This window comes from Notamacropus eugenii, chromosome 1 (assembly GCF_028372415.1).
Source record: "Notamacropus eugenii isolate mMacEug1 chromosome 1, mMacEug1.pri_v2, whole genome shotgun sequence".
In the NCBI taxonomy this organism is placed as follows: Eukaryota; Metazoa; Chordata; class Mammalia; order Diprotodontia; family Macropodidae; genus Notamacropus; species Notamacropus eugenii.
The window spans coordinates 350,436,895-350,456,637 of NC_092872.1; the positions used below are offsets into that span (position 1 = coordinate 350,436,895).

At 43.1% G+C, this 19,743-nt stretch overlaps 1 protein-coding gene across 2 annotated transcripts in view; it reads right to left on the reverse strand.

Annotated features, from left to right (window-relative positions):
• The window catches only part of AMN (amnion associated transmembrane protein), a 92,490-nt gene that overhangs the window by 2,076 nt on the left and 70,671 nt on the right, over positions 1–19,743 (reverse strand). The window contains exons 1-8 of one of the 2 annotated variants that reach the window (XM_072630160.1): positions 16,202–16,276; positions 14,411–14,498; positions 12,875–13,095; positions 11,607–11,744; positions 10,483–10,591; positions 9,350–9,432; positions 7,727–7,934; positions 4,632–4,812 (exon numbers count right to left, since the gene is read on the reverse strand). In XM_072630160.1, coding sequence (XP_072486261.1) covers positions 4,632–4,812; positions 7,727–7,934; positions 9,350–9,432; positions 10,483–10,591; positions 11,607–11,744; positions 12,875–13,095; positions 14,411–14,498; positions 16,202–16,255 — 1,082 coding nt within the window. In that variant the 5' untranslated portion in view covers positions 16,256–16,276. Of the gene's footprint in view, positions 1–4,631; positions 4,813–7,726; positions 7,935–9,349; positions 9,433–10,482; positions 10,592–11,606; positions 11,745–12,874; positions 13,096–14,410; positions 14,499–16,201; positions 16,277–19,743 lie in introns of those variants that run through there. The other variant, XM_072630159.1, reaches the window with a different exon arrangement.

Genomic DNA, 19,743 nt, shown 5'->3' on the forward strand with positions numbered 1-19,743 from the left:
CTGAACCTCAGTTTCCCCTTTTGTAAGATACAGATAATTAGAGAATCAGTAGCTGGGAGAGGTGAAAAGTCTCACCTAGCTGAATACCTCTCATTTTACAGATGAGGAAATTGAGGTCCTGAAAGGGAAGGATCAACTCCAACATTCCTCTGATTATAAGGGAAAGAGCCATGATCCAAACCCAGGTCCTATCATCTCAAAATCCTCTGCCCTTTCCACCTTTCATTCTTTGGGGATGCAAAGATGGATACAGTGGGAAGAGAACACATTTGCTTAGTGCTTCAAACTTTGCAAAATAAATTACATATGTTATCTCATTTCATCCTCACCCTATGAAAGGGGCTATTATTGTCTCCATTCCATAGATGTGGAAACTGAGGATAAGAGCAGTTAAGTGACTGCCCAGGATCACATAGCTAGTGTCTGAGGCAGGATTTGAACTCAGGTCTCCTTGACTCCAGGTCCAGCATTCTATCCACTGCCCCACCTAGCTACCTCAAACTGAGAAATCACTGTACCTAGATGGGAAAGTGCTTGTAAACTGTAAAACACGCCTTTTATTCATGTGAATTGGGTGGGAAAGGAAATGTTTCATTTCCCTTGAGTCTCTCTGCCTTATCCTCACTGTTTCCAAGTACAAGTACTTGGACTTGGACATTATTGCTATTTGCAGCTTATTTTAAGACCTAGAGTGGTGTCTTTCAGCAAGTTCACTCCCATGGCTCCCCTCATCACCATCACTACTGGGTGACCTTGGTCAAGTCATTTAACTTTTGATGTGCCTTCTGATCATCCCAAACCCACTGGAGCCATTACGGAAAAATGGCTTCCCCCAATCCAACCTTCCTCCATGCTGAACATGCTGCCAGCCACCTTCCTAATGTATGACTGGTTATGTTACTCTACTGCTCAAAAACCTTCAGTGGCTCCCTGTTACCTAGAACAATGATTTTGTAAGCCTGTGGTAGGTAAGTAGTAGGTAGTAAGTAGGTAAGTCGGTGGACCAAGGACTCCTGGGAGGTCATGGAGCAATGCACGGGGTCTAAGAATACATTGCAGGAGCATACTGAGCCCTGCCCATCCTTCCCTCTTTAGGTTACATGTTCTAGATTAATAGAAGAACAGTGATTTAATCTGAAGCCCTTGGTCTTACCTAGATAAGACATCCTTACCAGTCTTTCTTAACTATCAGTTCCAAGATAATCCCCTCAACTAAATCTGGTTCCTACACACACACTTTCTAAAAATTTAATCACTTTCTTTGAGAAATTTGGGTAGAAAATTCAGGGGGAAACTCCTTTCTCCCTGAAAGAATTAAGGGTGAAGGTGATTGTACAAGGGCAAGAGACCCTTGATTGATCCTCTGAAGAGTCTCTTCTTTTTTTTTTTTTTATGCTTTGACCCAATTGGAGTAATGATCAGAGTAAGAGAAGAAAGAAGTCTTTGTGGCTTCAGTTAATGGAAGTATCTCTTGAGTTCTTTGACTAACAGTCACCTTCCACCATTTAAAAAGAGGGTTCAAAGAGGAGATCAACAATTTGAGGAGAATGATTCTCTGGGGAGTGCAGACATTCTAAATTTTTTTTAAAGACTAGCCATTCCAATCTTGCCTAGGTGGGACATGCAAAGGTTACTGATGGGTCCAAACTCAAGCTGATCAGCCCAAAAGCTGTCCCCAAGCTTTTTATTTGCTCTGTGGTGTGACCTGAGCCAGATCAAATACCTACCTCCAACCTTACTCCAGCCTCAACCTCCCCAGGCATGAGCCACCATGCCCAGCATGAAGACATTGAAAATGACTACTGTTCTGAGACTTTTACTCAGCTTTGACCCTTTGCTAAGTCCTAACTGGAGTTATGTCTATTGTTTGAGACTAGAAATTGTAATTCCAACAGGGCTTATGTGAGAGTTTTTTTCAAAGGCACTGGCAATGAGGGGAAGAAAAATGGGGAATAACTCGGCCAGTATTTGGACATCTCTCTAAGCAGAAATGTTTAGAATTAGTCTAATCTAAGTTAACAAAATTGCTTCCGGTAGGTTGCATCTAAAACACTGAATATAGAATTTTCTTCCACTCTATAAATAAGCAAGTATACCTCCTGAAAACTGAAAGAATGTCTCAAACATAGATTACATGACTATTTTTTCAAATATATGGAGATGCTAACATGATTAGAAAAATACCATTTAAAAGTATAATCAAATTCGTAGTAACTTTGTCGTTTATTTTCTTAATCAATAGGGTAGCAGTGTGGCGCAATGGAAGAACACTGATTTTAGAATTTGAATCCACCTTGACGTTGGGCAAGTAACAATCTATTTGGGTCTCATTTTCTTCATCTGTTAAAAAAAGTGGGGGGGAAGGAGAATTGCCCTAGAAAATCAGTGTATCTTAAGCTGTGGGTCACGACCCCATGGGGGATCACAAAAATTCTGGCAGCAGTAAAAGGTTTCTGAACATGTAATGACCAAAACTTGATTAAAAATCAAATGCATAATGAATCTGAGGTAGTTCTGGCAGCGCTTGCCTATGCCACTGCAGCATTGGTTCTGAACACAAAGCACATGCACTTTGCACTGCATGTGTCCTCAGGCAATGCCAACCAACGGAAAAAGGGGTCACAGGTGGAAAAAGTTTGAGAAGCCCTATACCAGAAGACCTCTGAGGTCTTCTACCTAAGACGGCTCTGCGGTCCTATGCCAATAGTACAACTCTCTATCATCTCTCCCTCTGACTTAACAGAATCTTCTTCCTTGCTCCCCAGTCCATTTCCCAGTCCTCATAGCTGTAATGCTAATGAAATTAAAGATCTTCCCTACCCATTAATGGGCCTGCCCATTAAGGGCAGTTTGATTATGGGAGATTTGTAGGAAAACCCACATGTTTTGTTAATGAGGCACTGGTTCTCAAGGGTTGTAATGCCCTCTGGCTCTGAAAAGTGTATAAATATTCTGAGGTGCGGGTTTTAATTTGGGGCTTACTCTTTGAAAGTATTTGTTTGTCCAGATGAGACTCTGGGCAGCCATGAAGGAGCCCTCCAGCTTTGAAAATCCAGATGTTGGTGCTTCTCTCTCTGGTGACTACGTATGTATGGTTAGACAGTTGGATCTATCTGTTAATTTGTCAGACAATTGGAAGCCCTGTCTGTTGTCTGATCTTTGTTTCTTTGAATTTTCTCTGAAGTTCAGGGTGCTAAATTTTTCTCCTGAACTAAGTGAATGATATATGCATTTAATAAATTCTTCTCATTGATTGGGCTCACTTTCCTAACCAGTTCTAGGGTAAACTGTCCTCTCTTCTGAAATCCCTTGCCCTTTCATCCTCCTGTGGCTCCCACTGTTCCAAACCCCCATCATCTTCTACCTCTTTTGTATTACCACTGTCATGCTGACAAGGTCAATTACAAATCGATGTCATCTAGTCTCAACTGGGCCCTTGGTGTTACATGATAATCATTTCAGACATTCAAAGCCTCAGCCGAACCTGCCTCCTTGATGGTCCCCAAATTTCTATCTCCTTTGTGCATTTGCACAGGTTATATCCCATGCCTCAAATGAACTCTCTCCTCATATCTCTAGCTTTCTTCAAGGCTCAAATGAAAGACCACTTGCTATGGGGGACTTTCTGTCTTCCTGTTGTCCAATCTCTCTCCCCCCCTAATTCTTTCTTCAGAAAGAAAAGAGTTTCCCCCTGAATTTTCTATCCTATGTCCCCCTAAAAGAGTGGTTATCCCTTTGGTAAGGGGGAAAGTCAGATTTATTTGAGGGAATTATCTCAGAATTGATAGTTAAGAAAACAGATAAGGGTTTCCCATCTAGATGAGACCAAAGACTTCAGCCTAAGATACTGTCCTTATATTATTATTTAGTACACCATCCATCCTCAAATTATTGTGAATCTACTTATCTGTTTGTGTTCAATCCAACAGTTGTACCCCATTGCCTACTACATACAAGATTCCCCCTTTGCCAGTTGAATATAAGTTCCCTGAGAGCAGGTACTGACTATTTTTCTATGTGATAGCATCCATGATGTTTCTTGACATTAATAAAGAGGAGTGCTGGTACTCAAAATGGACAGAGCCTACTGGCTTATAGGGTGAAATACAATTTTTCTAGTCAGACACTGAGAACCCTCCACAGTTGGATGAATTTACCTTTCCTGCCTCATCTTTGGAGGCTCACTCTCACACATACTTCTTCTGTTTCAACCAAACTGGTCTCTTCATCTCCAGGACACACCAGACCCACTCCATGTTCCATTGTTTTTCTGGTCTCAAATGCCCTGCCCCTTTCTTTCTGCCCATTCCAAACTTACATGACTTTCAAGTTTCTCCCTGTAGCTCAGTCCTCAGGGACCTCCAACTTCTTAGAGTCCCTACAGCCCTGATATTGGTACATAAAATTTCATCATGTTTCATATGATACTTAAATGTTTCTGTAAGGTAGGTCTGTCTCTTTTTAGACTGTGAACTTCCTTAAGACAGAACCCAGGGTCTGTTTATCCTCCAACCCTTTTAGACTATGAGTTCTTCGAGGGCAGGATCCTGGTTCTTACTTCTTCCTATATCCTTCCACAACATAGAAAAGCCTTAAGACAGACTAATATGGGTGAGGAGACAGCCCCTTACCTGAACCGTCTAGTCCAGAGAAGGAGCAGAAGACCCCCAAGCAGAACCATCATCCCTAGGACCAAGGCAATAGCGATGCCAGTCACCAGCCCTGAGGTCAGTATGGTTCCACTCAACCCAGCTGTGGAGCCACTGATGCCTGAGTACTCCACATCACCCTGCAGGACTCCAAATGCTGCCCCTGAAAAGGAGAGAAGAAATAGGACATATCAAATGATTTTTTTTGGTTATTTTTTTCTTTTATTAAAAGGAACCATCCCTTGAGTAACTACTTAAAGAGTCCTATTCATTGAACGGGCGTATCTCACTCAAAGTGAGAATCTGATAAGACCTTCATCTAAAATGGTCAGGGTCTCCCATTGCATCCTAGGCCATCTCCAGTCATCCTGATGAATACCAGGCCACTGGACCCAGGTGTCTCAGGAGAAGTGAGGCTGGTGACCTTGTACAGCCCTTCCTCACTCAAATGAAAGTCAACTAGAAGTCATGTCATCATCTTGATGTCATGGTCCTCTTCGAGAATGAAGGACAAATACAACCAGCCTCTTCATCCAGGAAATCTTTCCTGACTAACAGCAAGAGAGATCGCCAAAGAGCCAGGATGACCTCTGAGCATTATGGCTCCTATGTCTGGTAGGGATTTTCTTCTGTTTGGAGAGGAAACAGCAGAGGTTTGTGCCTTGGTTTCTAGGGAACTGTCCTGTTGCAAGGCTGATAGAGGGACATTCTTCTCTGGTAGACACCTCCCCCTATTTTCCTCCCTTTCATGACTGCTTCTAACTCTAACATTCTACATCCTCTTACTCTTAAGATTCTTTTAGCTAGAACATTCTGTGTTCTAGAATGAGCAGCTGTTTGAAGACTGTGGTGCCTCATGAATCTAGAGCTGAAGAGGTCATTCTGTATACTTAGAAAGCTGCTCAAAGCTCTCTCCATGTGTAGAGACCAGTGTTCCCACCTATCTGTAATGTTTGTCCTTCGTTCTCAAAGAGGACCATGATATCAAGATGATGACATGACTTGCAGTTGACTTTGATCTGAGTGAGGGAGGGATGTGCAAGGTCACCAGCCTCACTTTCTTCTCCTGAGCCACCTGGGTCTAGTGGCCAGATATTCATCAGGATGACTGGAGATTGCCAAGGATACAATGGGAAACCCTGGCCCTTTTAGGCTAAGGCCTTTTTAGGTACTCACTTAGAGTGAGGCAACACCCATTTAGTGAATAAGCCTCTTTAAGAAGTGAGTCAAGGGATGGCCCCTTTAATTAGAAAAAAAGAAAAAAAAAATCAAGCTGCTCATCCCTGTCACTGAATAGTTGAATTGTAGATGGGCGGGGAAAGAGGAGAGAGGGCCAATCAATCAATTAGTTGATACATATTTATTAGCCCCTAAAACACACACACACACACACACACACACACACATACACACGCTCACACATGTGTATGTATATATATGCCACCCACCAAAGCCATCTCCCACTGGCCTGTCACTATATCACTAATTGGAAACATAGCCCATGACATTGATAGAAGGGTCTCTTGCCATAACTACCTCTGAGGTTTCTTCAGTACACAGTCCCTTAGTCTGTTTTGCCTCCAATCTGGGCTACTCCCTTTGATCTTCCAAGGTTTTGGAAAAAAGATGCTAACAGTCCCAAGGTCCATTTTCAGTCCCATCTTCCAGTCACTGTAACTCCCATTGCTTTGTCATTATCCATTCATTTCTCAAATTCTTGACTTCTAAAACAGATCTCTAAGGCTACCACCAAATCTCTTAATGGCCTTTTCTCAGTCTTCAGCCTTCTTGTCCTCTGAGCACTGGCCACTAACGACCATTTCCTCTCCCTGGATGCTCTCCTCCTTTATCTTTTGGGGTGTCCTAGTTCTCTCATTCAGCTAGCCCCCTCCAGTCTCTTTCCTGGGATCGTCATTCCCACCTTACCCCTCTAAGAGTGGGTGACACCCCCACCCCCACCCCCAGGCTCCCTTCTGGGTTCTCTTCTTCTCTATGCACTCTCTCCCTGGGAAATCTCATCAACCTCCTCAGACTCACCTTAGGTTCCTCGTTTATAAAATGAAAATAATAATAGAACCTACTTCCAGGGGTGTTACAGTGATAAATGAGGGGGCTGAGCTGGATGACCTCTACATCCCATCCACCTCCAGATCTATGGTCCATCAAGACAAAGAGGAATGGATCATAGCACAGGAGGGAAATGGTCATTAATAGCTAGCTTTTATATCAGGTTGTAAGGTTTGCAAAGTGCTTTAAATGACAAACTGATCTCATTTGACCCGCATAACAACCCTGTGAGAATGGTGATGGTATTATCCCTCATTTTACAGATGATGAAACTGAGGCCCAGAACATTCAAGTGACTTGCCTAAGATCACCCAGAGTCTAAGGCAGAATTAGAACTAAGGTCTTTCCAATTTTAGATCCAACACTCTATCCATTGCACCACTTAGCTCCCTGTAACTGGGGGAAGGGGGACAGGGTATATCTTTGAACCCAGGAAGCCCAGAAGGCTCAGAGGTTGAGGCCAGGAAAGTCAAGGTTCCTGACTGAGGTCATAATGGTCAAAGAAGGTTTATAACAAGGTAAAAAGTGAAAGCTCTGTGCCTGAAGGCAGTCTCCCAGGAGACTGGCTCTAATTCTAGGAGCTGGTGCCCAAGGAAGCTGACCTGAATCTAGGTAACTCCAGACAAGCAGGTATTACTTGTCATTTTATATGATACTTTATGTCACTTTTCTGCTCTGAGTCTCAGTTTCCTCCTCCATGAAATGGAGATTAAAGCACCTATCTTATCTTTCTCTGAGGCATGCTATGACAGCCCAGTGATTAGGAAAGTGCTTTGGAAACTGTAAAGAACCCCTCGCCCCATTGTGAAGGATCACAAAGAAGGCTTCCTGGTGGAGGAAGGATTAGTGGGGCTGCTGAAATGGAGGTATGAGTTGGGAAAGTCAGTGCTAAGAGAGACTGCCTGATGCCCCTGCTTGGTCTTCCTCTGGACCCAGCAGGACAGGGCCGAGTCTCTTTGAGGAGCCTGATTGGGGCAGGGCGCAGTGAGGGAGCACAGTGGGGACCATACCTTGCTCAACCACCTCAGTGAGGATGATCCGGGCCACATCTGCAGCTGCCCTTCCTGCCTCAGGCCCGGCTCCATCATCGGTCAGCACCAGCTGGATCTGTGTCACGGTCTCAGCCTGTCGTTTTCCACGCACTGTATGCCCTGACCCTCGCAGAGCGGACTCCCTGCGTACTTTTGAGATGGCCATGCGCACCCCTGAAGCCTGGGGCTGAGGATGGCATGGGGTGAGCCTAAGGTCTGGGGCGGAGTAGGGTGGACAGTTCATCCTCCAAGAGGGTGACTAGGCTGTGGGGAACTTGAGGGCCTGGGTGGGGTGTGGCTATACTGGTCCCTAAGGGAAGGGGCAAAATGGGGAGCATAGAGTCAGACTGAAAGTATGGGGAGAAGAGGAGGTCCTGAAGGAGGGTAGGTTCAGCTTGGGGGAACAGAGGCAGTAAGTTTGGTAGTGAAGGGGGCAGCCTAATGATGTGGCCTGAGGTGGATAGGATGTCCTCTTTTGTTGAAGTAGGCCATTGGACTTTCTGCATGGACACTCTCAGTGAGGGTTAGAGGAGGACATGGTAAAGAATCCCAGCCTGAGCCTCAGCCCTCAGGCTGGAACCCAGAAAACTTGATCCTCTCTCTCCAAAGGCTCCCCAGGGAGCAGAGGCTGGAAGGAGTCAGCAACATGTGAACAGTAATCTCTGACCACTCTTTCCTCATAGTCTCGTTGAAGGGAAGCAGGAATGAGGAAAGAGGAAGGAGACAGGCATTTATTAAGCACCTACTGTATGCTAGGTTGGAGGCAGCGAAATGACTCAATGGCTGAAGTACTGGGCCTAGAGTCAGGAAGTCGTAGGTTCAAATCCAGCCTCAGACACTCACACTAGTTGTGTGACCTTGGGCAAGTCACTTCACTTCTGTTTGCCTTAATCCACTGGAGAAGGAAATGGCAAACCACTCCAACATCTTGGCCAAAAAAACCCAGCATTGGCATGCTATGATCCATGGAGCCATGAAGAGGAGGACATGACTGGATGATTGAACAATAGATATGCTAGGCACTGTGCTGTGTGCTATACACAACCCTGGAAGATGTGTTTTTATTTCTCCATTTTACAACTGAAAAAACTGAATGAGACAGAGTTTAAGTAACTTGACTAAGGTCACAGTAAGTGTCTGAAGGGGGATTTGAACTCAGGTCCTCCTAAATCTAGGCCCAGGGCTCTATTCACTGCACCACCTAGCTGCCTGGAGAGGACAAAGAGAGGAGAAAAGTGTAGGAGAGAAGGAGACATAAAAGGAGAAAGGGAGAAGAGGTGGTGGACAGAGAAGGTATGGAGTGCTGGGAGGGAGGGAGGAAGTTTCCCCCAAGCTGGAAGGGAGGCCAGTCCTCCCGGAATGAATTTCAGGAATGATGAACTAAGGCAGATGACTGAGGGGAGAGGAGAGGAGGGATGGGAGATCCTGACCTTTCTTCTGAAATGTACTCAGAGGCTGGATCTCAACTTTCCCTAAACATCTCAGTTCAGAGGAATCTGAAAGACTCCTGGGACAGTATGGAAGAGCCTAGGGAAAGAGGCCTGGGGCCTGGCAGGCTTCCCTCCCTCCCTCAGCCCCACTTCACCCCCAAATTCACACTACCAGTTCCAGGAAGGTATGTAGCAGCCTCTGCTTGTACTGGTTGAGATCAAAGGCTTGGGTGTACTTGAGGAAGAGCATGGCTCCTGAGGAACAGGGAAAGAGGAAAATTGTGGACTCCTCCTCCTCTGGGGAGCCCACAGGGATTTACCCACTAACCAACCCATGACTGTGTGCCTGCCCCCCAGCTCTCCCCATGACAGGTTTCTAGAAATTGCAGGGCATGTGTAAGAGCTAAGGCTGCTCTTGAAGGGATCAAAGGGTCCTCGGCTGAATGTCAGGAGTCCTGGGGTCTTGCGCCTGCTCTGGTCCTCGATTAGCTACGAGATTATGGACTTCCCCTCACAGAGTCTCAAAGTCTTCATTTGCATGATGAGGGAATTGGACTATCAGGGGTGCGGAAGCGGCGGCCTTGAGACCACAGGTGACCCTCTAGTTCCTCAAGTGTGGCCCTTTGACTGAATCCAAACTTCACAAAACAAATCCCTTATTGTTCTGTATAGGAACGCTATATCTAGAGAGTATACTAAAAAGCAGAGACATCACCTTGCTGACAAAGGTCTGCACAGTCAAAACCATGGGTTTTCCACTAGCAACGTATGACTGTGAGAGTTGGACTTTAAGGAAAGCTGAGTGAGGCAGAATTGATGTTTTTTAATTGTGGTGCTGGAGAAGACTTTTGAGAATCCCTTGGACAGCTAGGAGGTCAAATTAGTTAATACTTACATAAATTAATTCAGGCTATTCACTGAAAGGTCAAATACTAAAGCTGAAGCTTGAATACTTTGGTCACATAATGAGAAGACCAGACTCACTGGAAAAAACCCTGATGTTGGGAAAGGTTGAAGGCAAAAGGAGAAAGATGGCTACAGAGTGTCATAGAAACCACAAACATGACCTGGGACAAACTTTGAGAGATAGTGGCCTGGTGGGCTAACGTTCATGGGGACACAAAAAGTTGGACGTGACTAAAGGATTGAAAAACAAGAATATCCCTACTGCTTAGCACAGTGCCTACAGAACAGTGAGTGTGGAATAAATTCTCTTAGGTTAATTCTGTCTTTGAAAGCAAATATCCTTCCTCTGGCTCTAGAAGAGCTATCCTTACCTACCCCATCTCAGGGGCTCCTGCTTACCACAGATCTCACAGCACTGGCCCACAGGCTTCAGGGCATTTTGGCAGGCAGATTTGGGGCAGCGACCACCAGAGGTCTGGAGCAGAGAGGCACAGATCCAAGCCTCCACCTGGAACGGCATCCATCAAGTACAGTCAGCAAACACCCAGAATCCCTCATGCCTTTGCTTGTGGATGTGGGTGAGTGGGTGAGGGTACACGGAGGGTACATAAGGTCCTTGACCTTGAGCCTCCAGGCAGTTCACAACCTAGTCCAGGAGGAGGGGGGACAAGAGTGGGATGAGTAAAACCATGAAATAATAATTCAGAGTGTGATCAAAGTCATGAGAGTGGGACAAAGTGTGTGAGCATTCAGAGGAGGGAGGGATCTGTCCAGCTGGGGGAATTAGGGAGAGTTTCACAAAGGAAATGGAGCCTGGGCTAAACCTTGGAGGACAAGAAGAATTTCAAGTCACATGGGGGTTGGAGAGGATTTGAGCAATGTGAGAAGGCATTCTTAGATGTTATTCCTTCTTTCCTTCCTTCCTTCCTTCCTTCCTTCCTTCCTTCCTTCCTTCCTTCCTTCCTTCCTTTCTTCCTTCCTTTCTTCCTTCTTTCCTTTGTTCTTTCCTTCCTTTTTTAACTGTCATTCTCTTCCAGGCCCATTTCTTCTCACTTCCCATTTGGATAGCTATAATGCCCCCACACCAGGTCTCCCCAAGCCATACCGTCATGTATGTATCCTCTGAGTCATCTTCCCAAGACATAGATCTGACTATGCTACTTCTTGGCTCAAGGATCAATCAGGGACTCCCCACTGCATTGCAGATCTTTCTTAATTAGCCTTCAACCTACCTTTCCAGATTTATCCCTTCACCTACTCCATTTTGGTTCATCAAAACCAAACAATACATTGAACTTTTCTGACAGTATACACCATCTATTCCCTACCCTTAGTCTCTCACATCTACAATGAAGGGAAAGGTGCATTTTCTCAGTGTTTTTCCAGGGCCAAGCAGGACTATTATAATTATACAGCATTCAGTTTTGTGTATCATGTTCTTGTTCTTTCTGAACTAAATAATTTCTAAGTTCCTTTTTCAGCTTCACACTGAGATGGGAGGTGTAGGGGGCTCCAGGGCTCACCTCATCATTCCCACATTCACAGCCCGAAGGGTCCTCACAGGGGTAAGGGGCCAGCCTCAGAGAACCAGCTCCATGGAACTGTAACTTCCCAGTGCTGCTGGCCAGATAGGCAGCCAGCTCCTGATCCGTATTGAACTTCTGTAGGGCAAAGACCCACCCCCCCCAAACCCAGAATTACTGTAAATAATAATAATATTAATAATCCCTTTGACAACTAGAGAAATAGAAGCCCAGAGGAGTGAATGGAGGTACTTGTTTAAAGCCATGTAGCTAGCGAAACCCCTTCTGGTGGAGGAAAAAAGGAGAGATAGACAACTAAAGACACAGAAACAGAGAGAAGAAGACAGAGAGAAGGATAGAAACAGAGAAAGAGAGGGGGAAGCAGGGTGAGAGAGGTGGGGAAGAGAGCTGGAGAGAGAGACAGACATACATAGAGAGACAGAGAGAAACATAGAGAGATGGAGACAGAAAGAGAGACAGATGGACACAGAGAGAAAGACAGAGACAGACAGTCAGACTCTGACTTGGTATAGGCTTTTAATTAATTTTAGCGTTATTGGTCCATGGATTGGCTCCCTTTTTTCTATCCCTATTGCATGATCTTCTCTTTTAGAATAAACACTTGATCAAAATGAACACTATTTAAAGGAGTAGGCAATTACTGAGATAATAGTTTGCCAGGCAGTTTGAGTTAGGGGAGAAAGAGAAAGTGGAAAGAGGATAAATTCACCAGGTCCCAATAGTAGCAAAATTCCTATCCAAGGAGATCCTTAAGTGGGCCAGTGAACCAAACAAGGCTCTTGATTATATTCAGTTCAGTGTGGCAATAAGCTTCACTTGCGATTAACTGGTCACTGATGAGGGTGCATGTCTGTATTTCTAGGCCCCCTTTCCCCTTTCAGGAGCTCAAAAGTTCCCAGACTTCCCTTCCTCTCCTCTTCTCTCAATGCAATATCCTCCTCCCATTATCTTATAATCTCTCTTTCCAGTTTGGAAAAAAATTATACTTCCCATTAACAAGGGATGCTAATAAGAGGTCATGCTAGTCAAAGGTATCAGGGTATCAGGAAGTCTTTATCCCCTGACTACCAATTTAGGATTCTTTCCACTGCTCCACACTACTTTTTTATATTATCCTAGTAAAGGATGCATTCTCCATGATCTTCAGATGGGGGAGGATAGCTAAAATTCTCCCCACCTAGGGAAGGGAAACAGATTCAGATTCCTGGTTTGTACAATATGCTACACAAGGTCTCAACCCTACTCACCTGGCCCAGGATGGATATACTATGGAGGCTGATGGTCCGGCCACCAGCCCCCAGGTCTACACGGAAGGAGGTTTCTGGTGGGAAGATGACATCATCCTGGCGACAGGGGATACGTTCAGTATCCACAGAGAATAGGTGGTCATTCTTTTGTAGGTCTGTATGCCACAAGCTGGGATCATACCAGCTATACCGATCAGCATTTAGGAAGTGGATGTTGTGATCTAAGAAAGAAATCAAAGGCAGTATTGCCAATGAGGGCCAAGCCAGAGGCCCTGAGATTGAGACATGGGTGTTATCTTGCCACTCAAAGTACTAAACAAGTCTGTCAATAGTCCTAAGGACCACTATCAATCAGTCAACCAACAAGCAGTTACTAAGTACATACTGCATGCAAAGTGCTATACTGGACTCTGGTGGTTCAAAAACAAAAAAGAAGCCATTCCTGCCCTCAAGGAGGTTACATCATATCGGCAAAGGCAATATTCAACAAATCTATAAGTATATAAAATGAATACTAGCTAATTTGAGGAAGGTAGGAGAAGAAGGTAGTAGCAGTTGGGGGCACGAATATAGGCATACTGATACTGTTGATGGAGCTATGAATTGTTCCAAACACTGTGGAATTCCATTTGTATTTATGCTAAAAAAAAAAAAAAAAAAGTGACTAAAGACAAAAAGAAAGGCCTCATATACACAGAAATACTCCCAGAATCTCTGTAGTAGCACTTTTTCTAACAAAGAACTGGTAACAAGGCAGATAATCACCCATTGAGACTTCATATAGCATATGAATATGACATATTACTGTGCTGTAAGACTACAAATACAGAGAAGCACCTGAAGACTTATATGAACTGACGCAAAGTATATCAGGAAAACACAGTGATCACACAATGTAAGTTTTTTTAAAAAGTAACAACAAAAATAAAAACTAAATTATGACAAAGTTTCCCCTAAAGAAGAGTTATGAGAATGCACCTCCCCTACTTTTGCAGACATGGGGGACTATGGGTAAAGAAAACTGCACATGATATTGGACTGGGTTAATGTGTTGGTTAGTTTTACTTAACTTTTCCTCCCCCTATCTCTTTTTTATTATAAGGGATGACTCTGGGAGAGGGAGGAGGGAGTTTTATGATGTAAAAATAATGTAAAAATGATTTCAATAAAAGTTACAAAAACATTAAAACAAAAATAAAAGGAAAATCTTCACATACAAGGTAGTGCTTGATGTGAACTTTGAAGGATACTAGAGATTCTCAAAAGTGGAATTGAGGAAGTAGAGCATTCCAGGCATGGGGGACAGGCTGAGTAAAGGGGCAGAGACTGAGACACTCAAAACAATTTCATGATCCCTATTCTAGGTATTATAGGAGGAAGAAACAAAACGTAGGGACAATATCCCACCTTCAAGGAGCAAGGAGTCTGATGGAGGAAATATAGCCTTGCCCTGGGGGTACCCCTGCATTCTCTAGGAAGAAAGAGCTCACCCTGAAGGGCTGTTGCCCATTCTGAGCAAGCCATGTTATGTACCACCTGAATCTGAACTGGGATCAGAGGCGCCATCATATGCAGCGAAGCCAGCACCAGGAGCCAAGATAAACTCTCCATCTAGAGGGAGGTGCTGGAAGAAACAAGAAGGGAAAAGAAACGCAAATGACCAACAACCATATTTCAAATACTCCAAATCTGTAATAATAATATAGACAGAATTTATACACCACTGTAAGACTTACAACATGCTTTACATATTTTTCCTTTTTTTGGCTTTTTAAACTTTTTGTCATATTATCCCATTTGATAAGAGAAATGGAAATTGAAATATCTCTGAGGTTTCACCTCACACTTGGCAAATTGAAAAAGATGATAAAGGATTGGAACAATGAATGCTGGAGGGGCTATGGGAAGGTCAGTACACTGATATACTGTTGATGGAGCTGTCACTTGGTCCAACCTTTCTAGAAAAGAATTTGAAATTATTTAAGAAAAATCTCAGAACTCTTCATATCCTTTGACCCTGCAATTCCACTAGGGAGGTACATACTCTCTAAAGAGGTGAAAGATAAAAAGATCCCACATAGACCAAAATATTCAATGCAGCACCCTCTGTGACAGCAAAAATCTAGAAACCAAGTGGGCGCTCATCAACTGTAGAATGGCCAAATAAATTATAGTATGGAAATTTAATAAAATACTCTTGTTCCCTGAGAAAACAGATGGGGGAATCCAGAGAAACATGGGAAGATTTATATGAACGGATGCAGAATAAAGTAAGTAGAACCAAAAGAACAACATACATGAGGACTTCAAAAATGTGAAAAACAATACAAAAAAAATCAGAGATCAATCCAATGAACTGACCAACTCAGTTGCAGAGGTCCAATGGAAAAAATTGATTTCCTTCCTCTCAGACAAGTGATAGGTTACAGGTTTGAAATGAGGTAGACATTGTCAGACATGATCAATGTGTCATTTTGTTTTGCCTAATTATAATACTTTGTTATAGGGCAAGGAAGTTGTTATTGGGAAAACAATATAAAACAATATTTTTTTGAATGCATAAGGGAGACAAGTAATGTAGGGGGAATAGGAATTGAAAGACTTGAGTTGTATTCCTGGCTTTGTTCCTGAATCATTGTATGTTATTGGGCAAATAATTTCTCCTTCCTGGGCCTCAGTTTGACTTCTCTGTAAAAAAGAAAAAGCAAATGGGAGAAGGGAAGGAAGATTGGACCAGATGTTCTCTAAGGTCTCTTCTTTGTTCTACCTTTCCAACCAGTTTTATTTATATGTTATTTCCCTTCGTACACTCTCTGATTCAACCAATCTTGCCTTCTTGCTTTTCCTTCACACACTATTCTATTTCCCATATTGGCATGGCTGTTCCCTATTCCTGAGATATGTCCCATCTTTACCTCCCTCTCTTAAAATTCATTCAAAGCTTGACTCAAATGCCATTTTCTATATGAGTTCTTTCCTGAAATCTCCCCTCTCCTCCAGCTTCTATTCCTCTCCTTCAATCACCTTTTATTTATTTGGTGTCAATTTTGCATGCTGATTGGCTTATGGAATGGGAGACTGGTCCAGCCCTTAAAAATACATGCAGCAAGTTTTGTCTGATGCAATCTGCCATGTGGATATTTCATGAGTCAACTTCTGGACAAGAGTACTGGAAGGCTTCACTTTGCATTTTGGAACATGACTACTTTCGGTTCACTTCCTGTGGTAATCAGGGGGAAGGGAATTATTGTCTAGGAAGTCACAAAGATGGTGAGGGGGACAGCAGAGAAATCCATTAACATTCTTTCCAGAGGTAATCACACTCACGAGTTTATCACAATTCTCAGAAGTGGGAGAGGGTATGAGCTTGGTGATGGACATAAAATGAGGACATAAAGACCCAGGGGTAGTTCAGTGGTTTAGGTCCTTCCAGGCTGCTCCTCAGGTGTTCTGGTTGGGAGGGAAGAGCGACAAAGCAGACATCAGTGATGGTGAGATCACAGGTTCATCGAGGTACGTTTCTTTACAAGGAAAATGGTCTTCAGATTGGGAAAGATAGGACAAAAATGATTAACAAGGTCTCAGAATCCAAGATAAGTGAGATAGTAACAGTGCACCGAAGTGCTTCTCTGAGTGAGTTCAAGTCATCAGACCTAACAAACTGTAGTCACAGGACACTTAAAGATCAGGCTGATGGGATTGCTGGGCTACTGTTAATGACCTTAGAAAAACTCCAGAAAAAAAACTCAGCCCATAGAACTAGAGAGAGATTTTCAAAGAAAGGGAAGAGTTAGGAAGTTATGAGCTTTCGATTCTTGGAAAACTATGGTTAGTATTTTAGTATTTTAAAAAAGTAAATCACAATCTCTGAAAGTCAACATGGCTCCATCAGGGACAGGCTACACCATTCTAACTCATTTTCTTTTTTTGAGAGGAGAGATTAGATTTATTTTGCCTGGCTCCAGAGGTCAGAATGAGGGGCAATAGGTGGAAGTTCCTTGGGGTACTGAGAGGTTGTGTGAGTTTTCCTTGGTATAGCAGCTGGTGGTATAGTGGATAGAGTGCTAGGCTTAGAATCTGGAAGATCTGAGCTCAAATCCAACCTCTGATGCTTACTGTGTGACCTTGGGCAAGTCACTTAACCTATTTGCCTCAGTTTCCCCATCTGTAAATTGGAGATAATAACAGCACCTATCTCCCAGGGTTGTTGTAAGGATCAAATGATATAATAATTGTAAAGCACTTAATTAAAAAAGTGCCTGGAATATTGTGCTAAATAAGTTAGATATTATTATATGAGTACTATTTTATACTATATATTATGTATTATATTATAAGAGCTTTGTGGTATCAGCTGAAAGAGAGCTAGAGTCAGGAGCCCTGGAATTTGTTTCACAGACAGTACTTACTAGCTTTGTGATCTTGAGCAATTCATTTCAATCTTCTGAGTGCAAGTTTCCTCATTTATGAAATCATAATAATAATATAAATAATAAAAAATAATAATCTTTGGACGACCTGCCTCAACTGGGCTGTTTCATCACTTGTCAGAAAAATGCTCCTTAAACGTCAAAGTTCCATGGAAATGGAACCTGTCATTATCATTGTGGGGTCCTCCTTTAAAACATAAGGAAGTACGAAAGGAATCATAATATTTTTTCTGCAGACATGAGGCTGACTCATGCAACTGGTTATATTTCTATGAAACATGAATAAGCCAGGGTTTGGGGGAATGTGGGATGGTCACTGAAGGATTTTCCTTGACATGAACCAGAATGTTCCCTTGGCCAAGTGCAGGGTGAAGGCTCTATCACCCTCCCACCATTCCTGACATTCATCCATAGTTGCAGGGAGACCTAAGGAAGAACTTCCTGAATATTGAGGGGTAAAGGGAATCAAAACAGGAAGCTGGAGGGACTGGTGTTGAGAGCAGAGGTGAGACACTTCTGAAGGCAAGGGGATGCCTGGGATGACGTCTAAGGGTTCTGTCTGCAGCTGGAAGCCAAGCTTTCTTCCTTTGCATTCTAAAAGGTGCAAGAAGGGCTCTGGTCAGCAGATGGCAGCAGTCAGCTAAATCACCTTCCATGCAGGAGCAAATCCAGAATGGTCGCTAAATTCCTTTACCCAGAAGATCACCAGATTATAGGATTTAGAACTGGAAGCAATCACTTAGAGATCATCTTGTCCAAACCCTTCGTTTTATGGACGAAGAATCTGCGATGTGGAGAGGGGAAGGGACTTATCTAAAGTTGCAGAGAGACAGTGACAGAGCCAAGACACAAGGTCAGGTTTCCTGCCTATGGGCCAGTTTGGGGCTGGGGCTCTGATAAATACACACACACATGCAGGAATATGGCAGAGCAGAACCCTAAGATGCTTGTGACTAAGGCAACAAATCAACAAACATTTCTTAAATGCCTACTATGTGCCAGGTACTGTTTTTAGTGCTGGCCAAAGAGGAATTGGGAGGAGTTAGGTTAAAGATGGACCATACATCCAGAACTGGAAGGAACCTCAGAAGCCACTGAGTCCAAACTCATAATTTTACAGATGAGGAAACTGAGGCACAAGAAAGTGAAGTAATTTGTCCAAGACAGTACAGATCTAAGGGGCAGAGCCAGGATTTGAACCTATATCCTCTGACTCTCAAGCCAACGTCCTCCAATTTAACAAGCGAGCAATTATTAAGCTTTAATATATGCAAGGTCCTATCAAATTGGTTAACATGATAAAACAGGAAAATGATAAATGCTGGAGAAGATATGGGAGAGTTGGAACACTAATGCATTATTGGTGGAGTTGTGAATTAATCCAACCATTCTGGAGAGCAATTTGGAACTATGCCCAAAGGGCTACAAAAATGTGCATACCCTTTGACCCAGCAATACCTCTTCTAAGTCTGTAGCCCAAAGAAATTATAAAAATGGGAAAAGGACCCACATGTACAGAAATAATAGCAGCTCTTTTTGTGATGGCAAAGAATTGGAAATTGAGGGGATGTCCATGAACTGGGGAATGGCTGAACAAGTTGTGGCATACGAAGGTAATGGAATCCTATTGTGCTATAAGAAATGATGAGCAGGCAGACTTCAGAAAAGCCTGGAAAGACTTACATGAGCTGATACTGAGTGAAATGAGCAGAACCAGGAGAACATTGTACACAGTTATAACCATGTTGTGCTATGACTGACTTTGATAGACTTTGCTCTTCTCATCAATGCAAGGACCTAAGACAACTTCAAAAGACTCATGATGGAAAATGCTGTCCACATCCAGAGAAAGAACTCTGAAGTCTGAATGCAAAGGGAAGCAGACTATTTACTCTCCTTTTCTCTTGTTTTTTTTCTTTCTCGTGGTTCTCATTAGTTTCAATTCTTTTTTACATCATGACTAATGTGAAAAATATGTTTAATATGAATGTACATGTATAGCCTAGGAGGAACAGGAACAGGGAGAAAATTTAGGAACTCAAAATCTCATGGAAGTGAGTGTTGAAAATTAAAAATAAATTATTATGTATGTGTACATGTATATATATATATACACACATGCACATATATGTAGATAGATATGCAAGGTCCTACGGGGAATAATAATGATAGAACACACTTCTATAGAGCTTAAGGGATGAAAAGCATCTTCATAAGTAACCTGTGAGCTAGGTTGTGCAAGTATGATTACCCCTATTTTACAGATGAGGAAAACAAGGCCAAGGGAAGCAAAGTGACTTGCCTAGGGCCACATAACTAGCATCAGAGGCTCTTGGGGAAGCAGACTCAGATCTTCTGAGTCACAAACAAGCATGATTACCTAATGGAAATTTACTCAGCTCCTTGCAAAGATTAAATCAGACCGTCCTGATCTCAAGC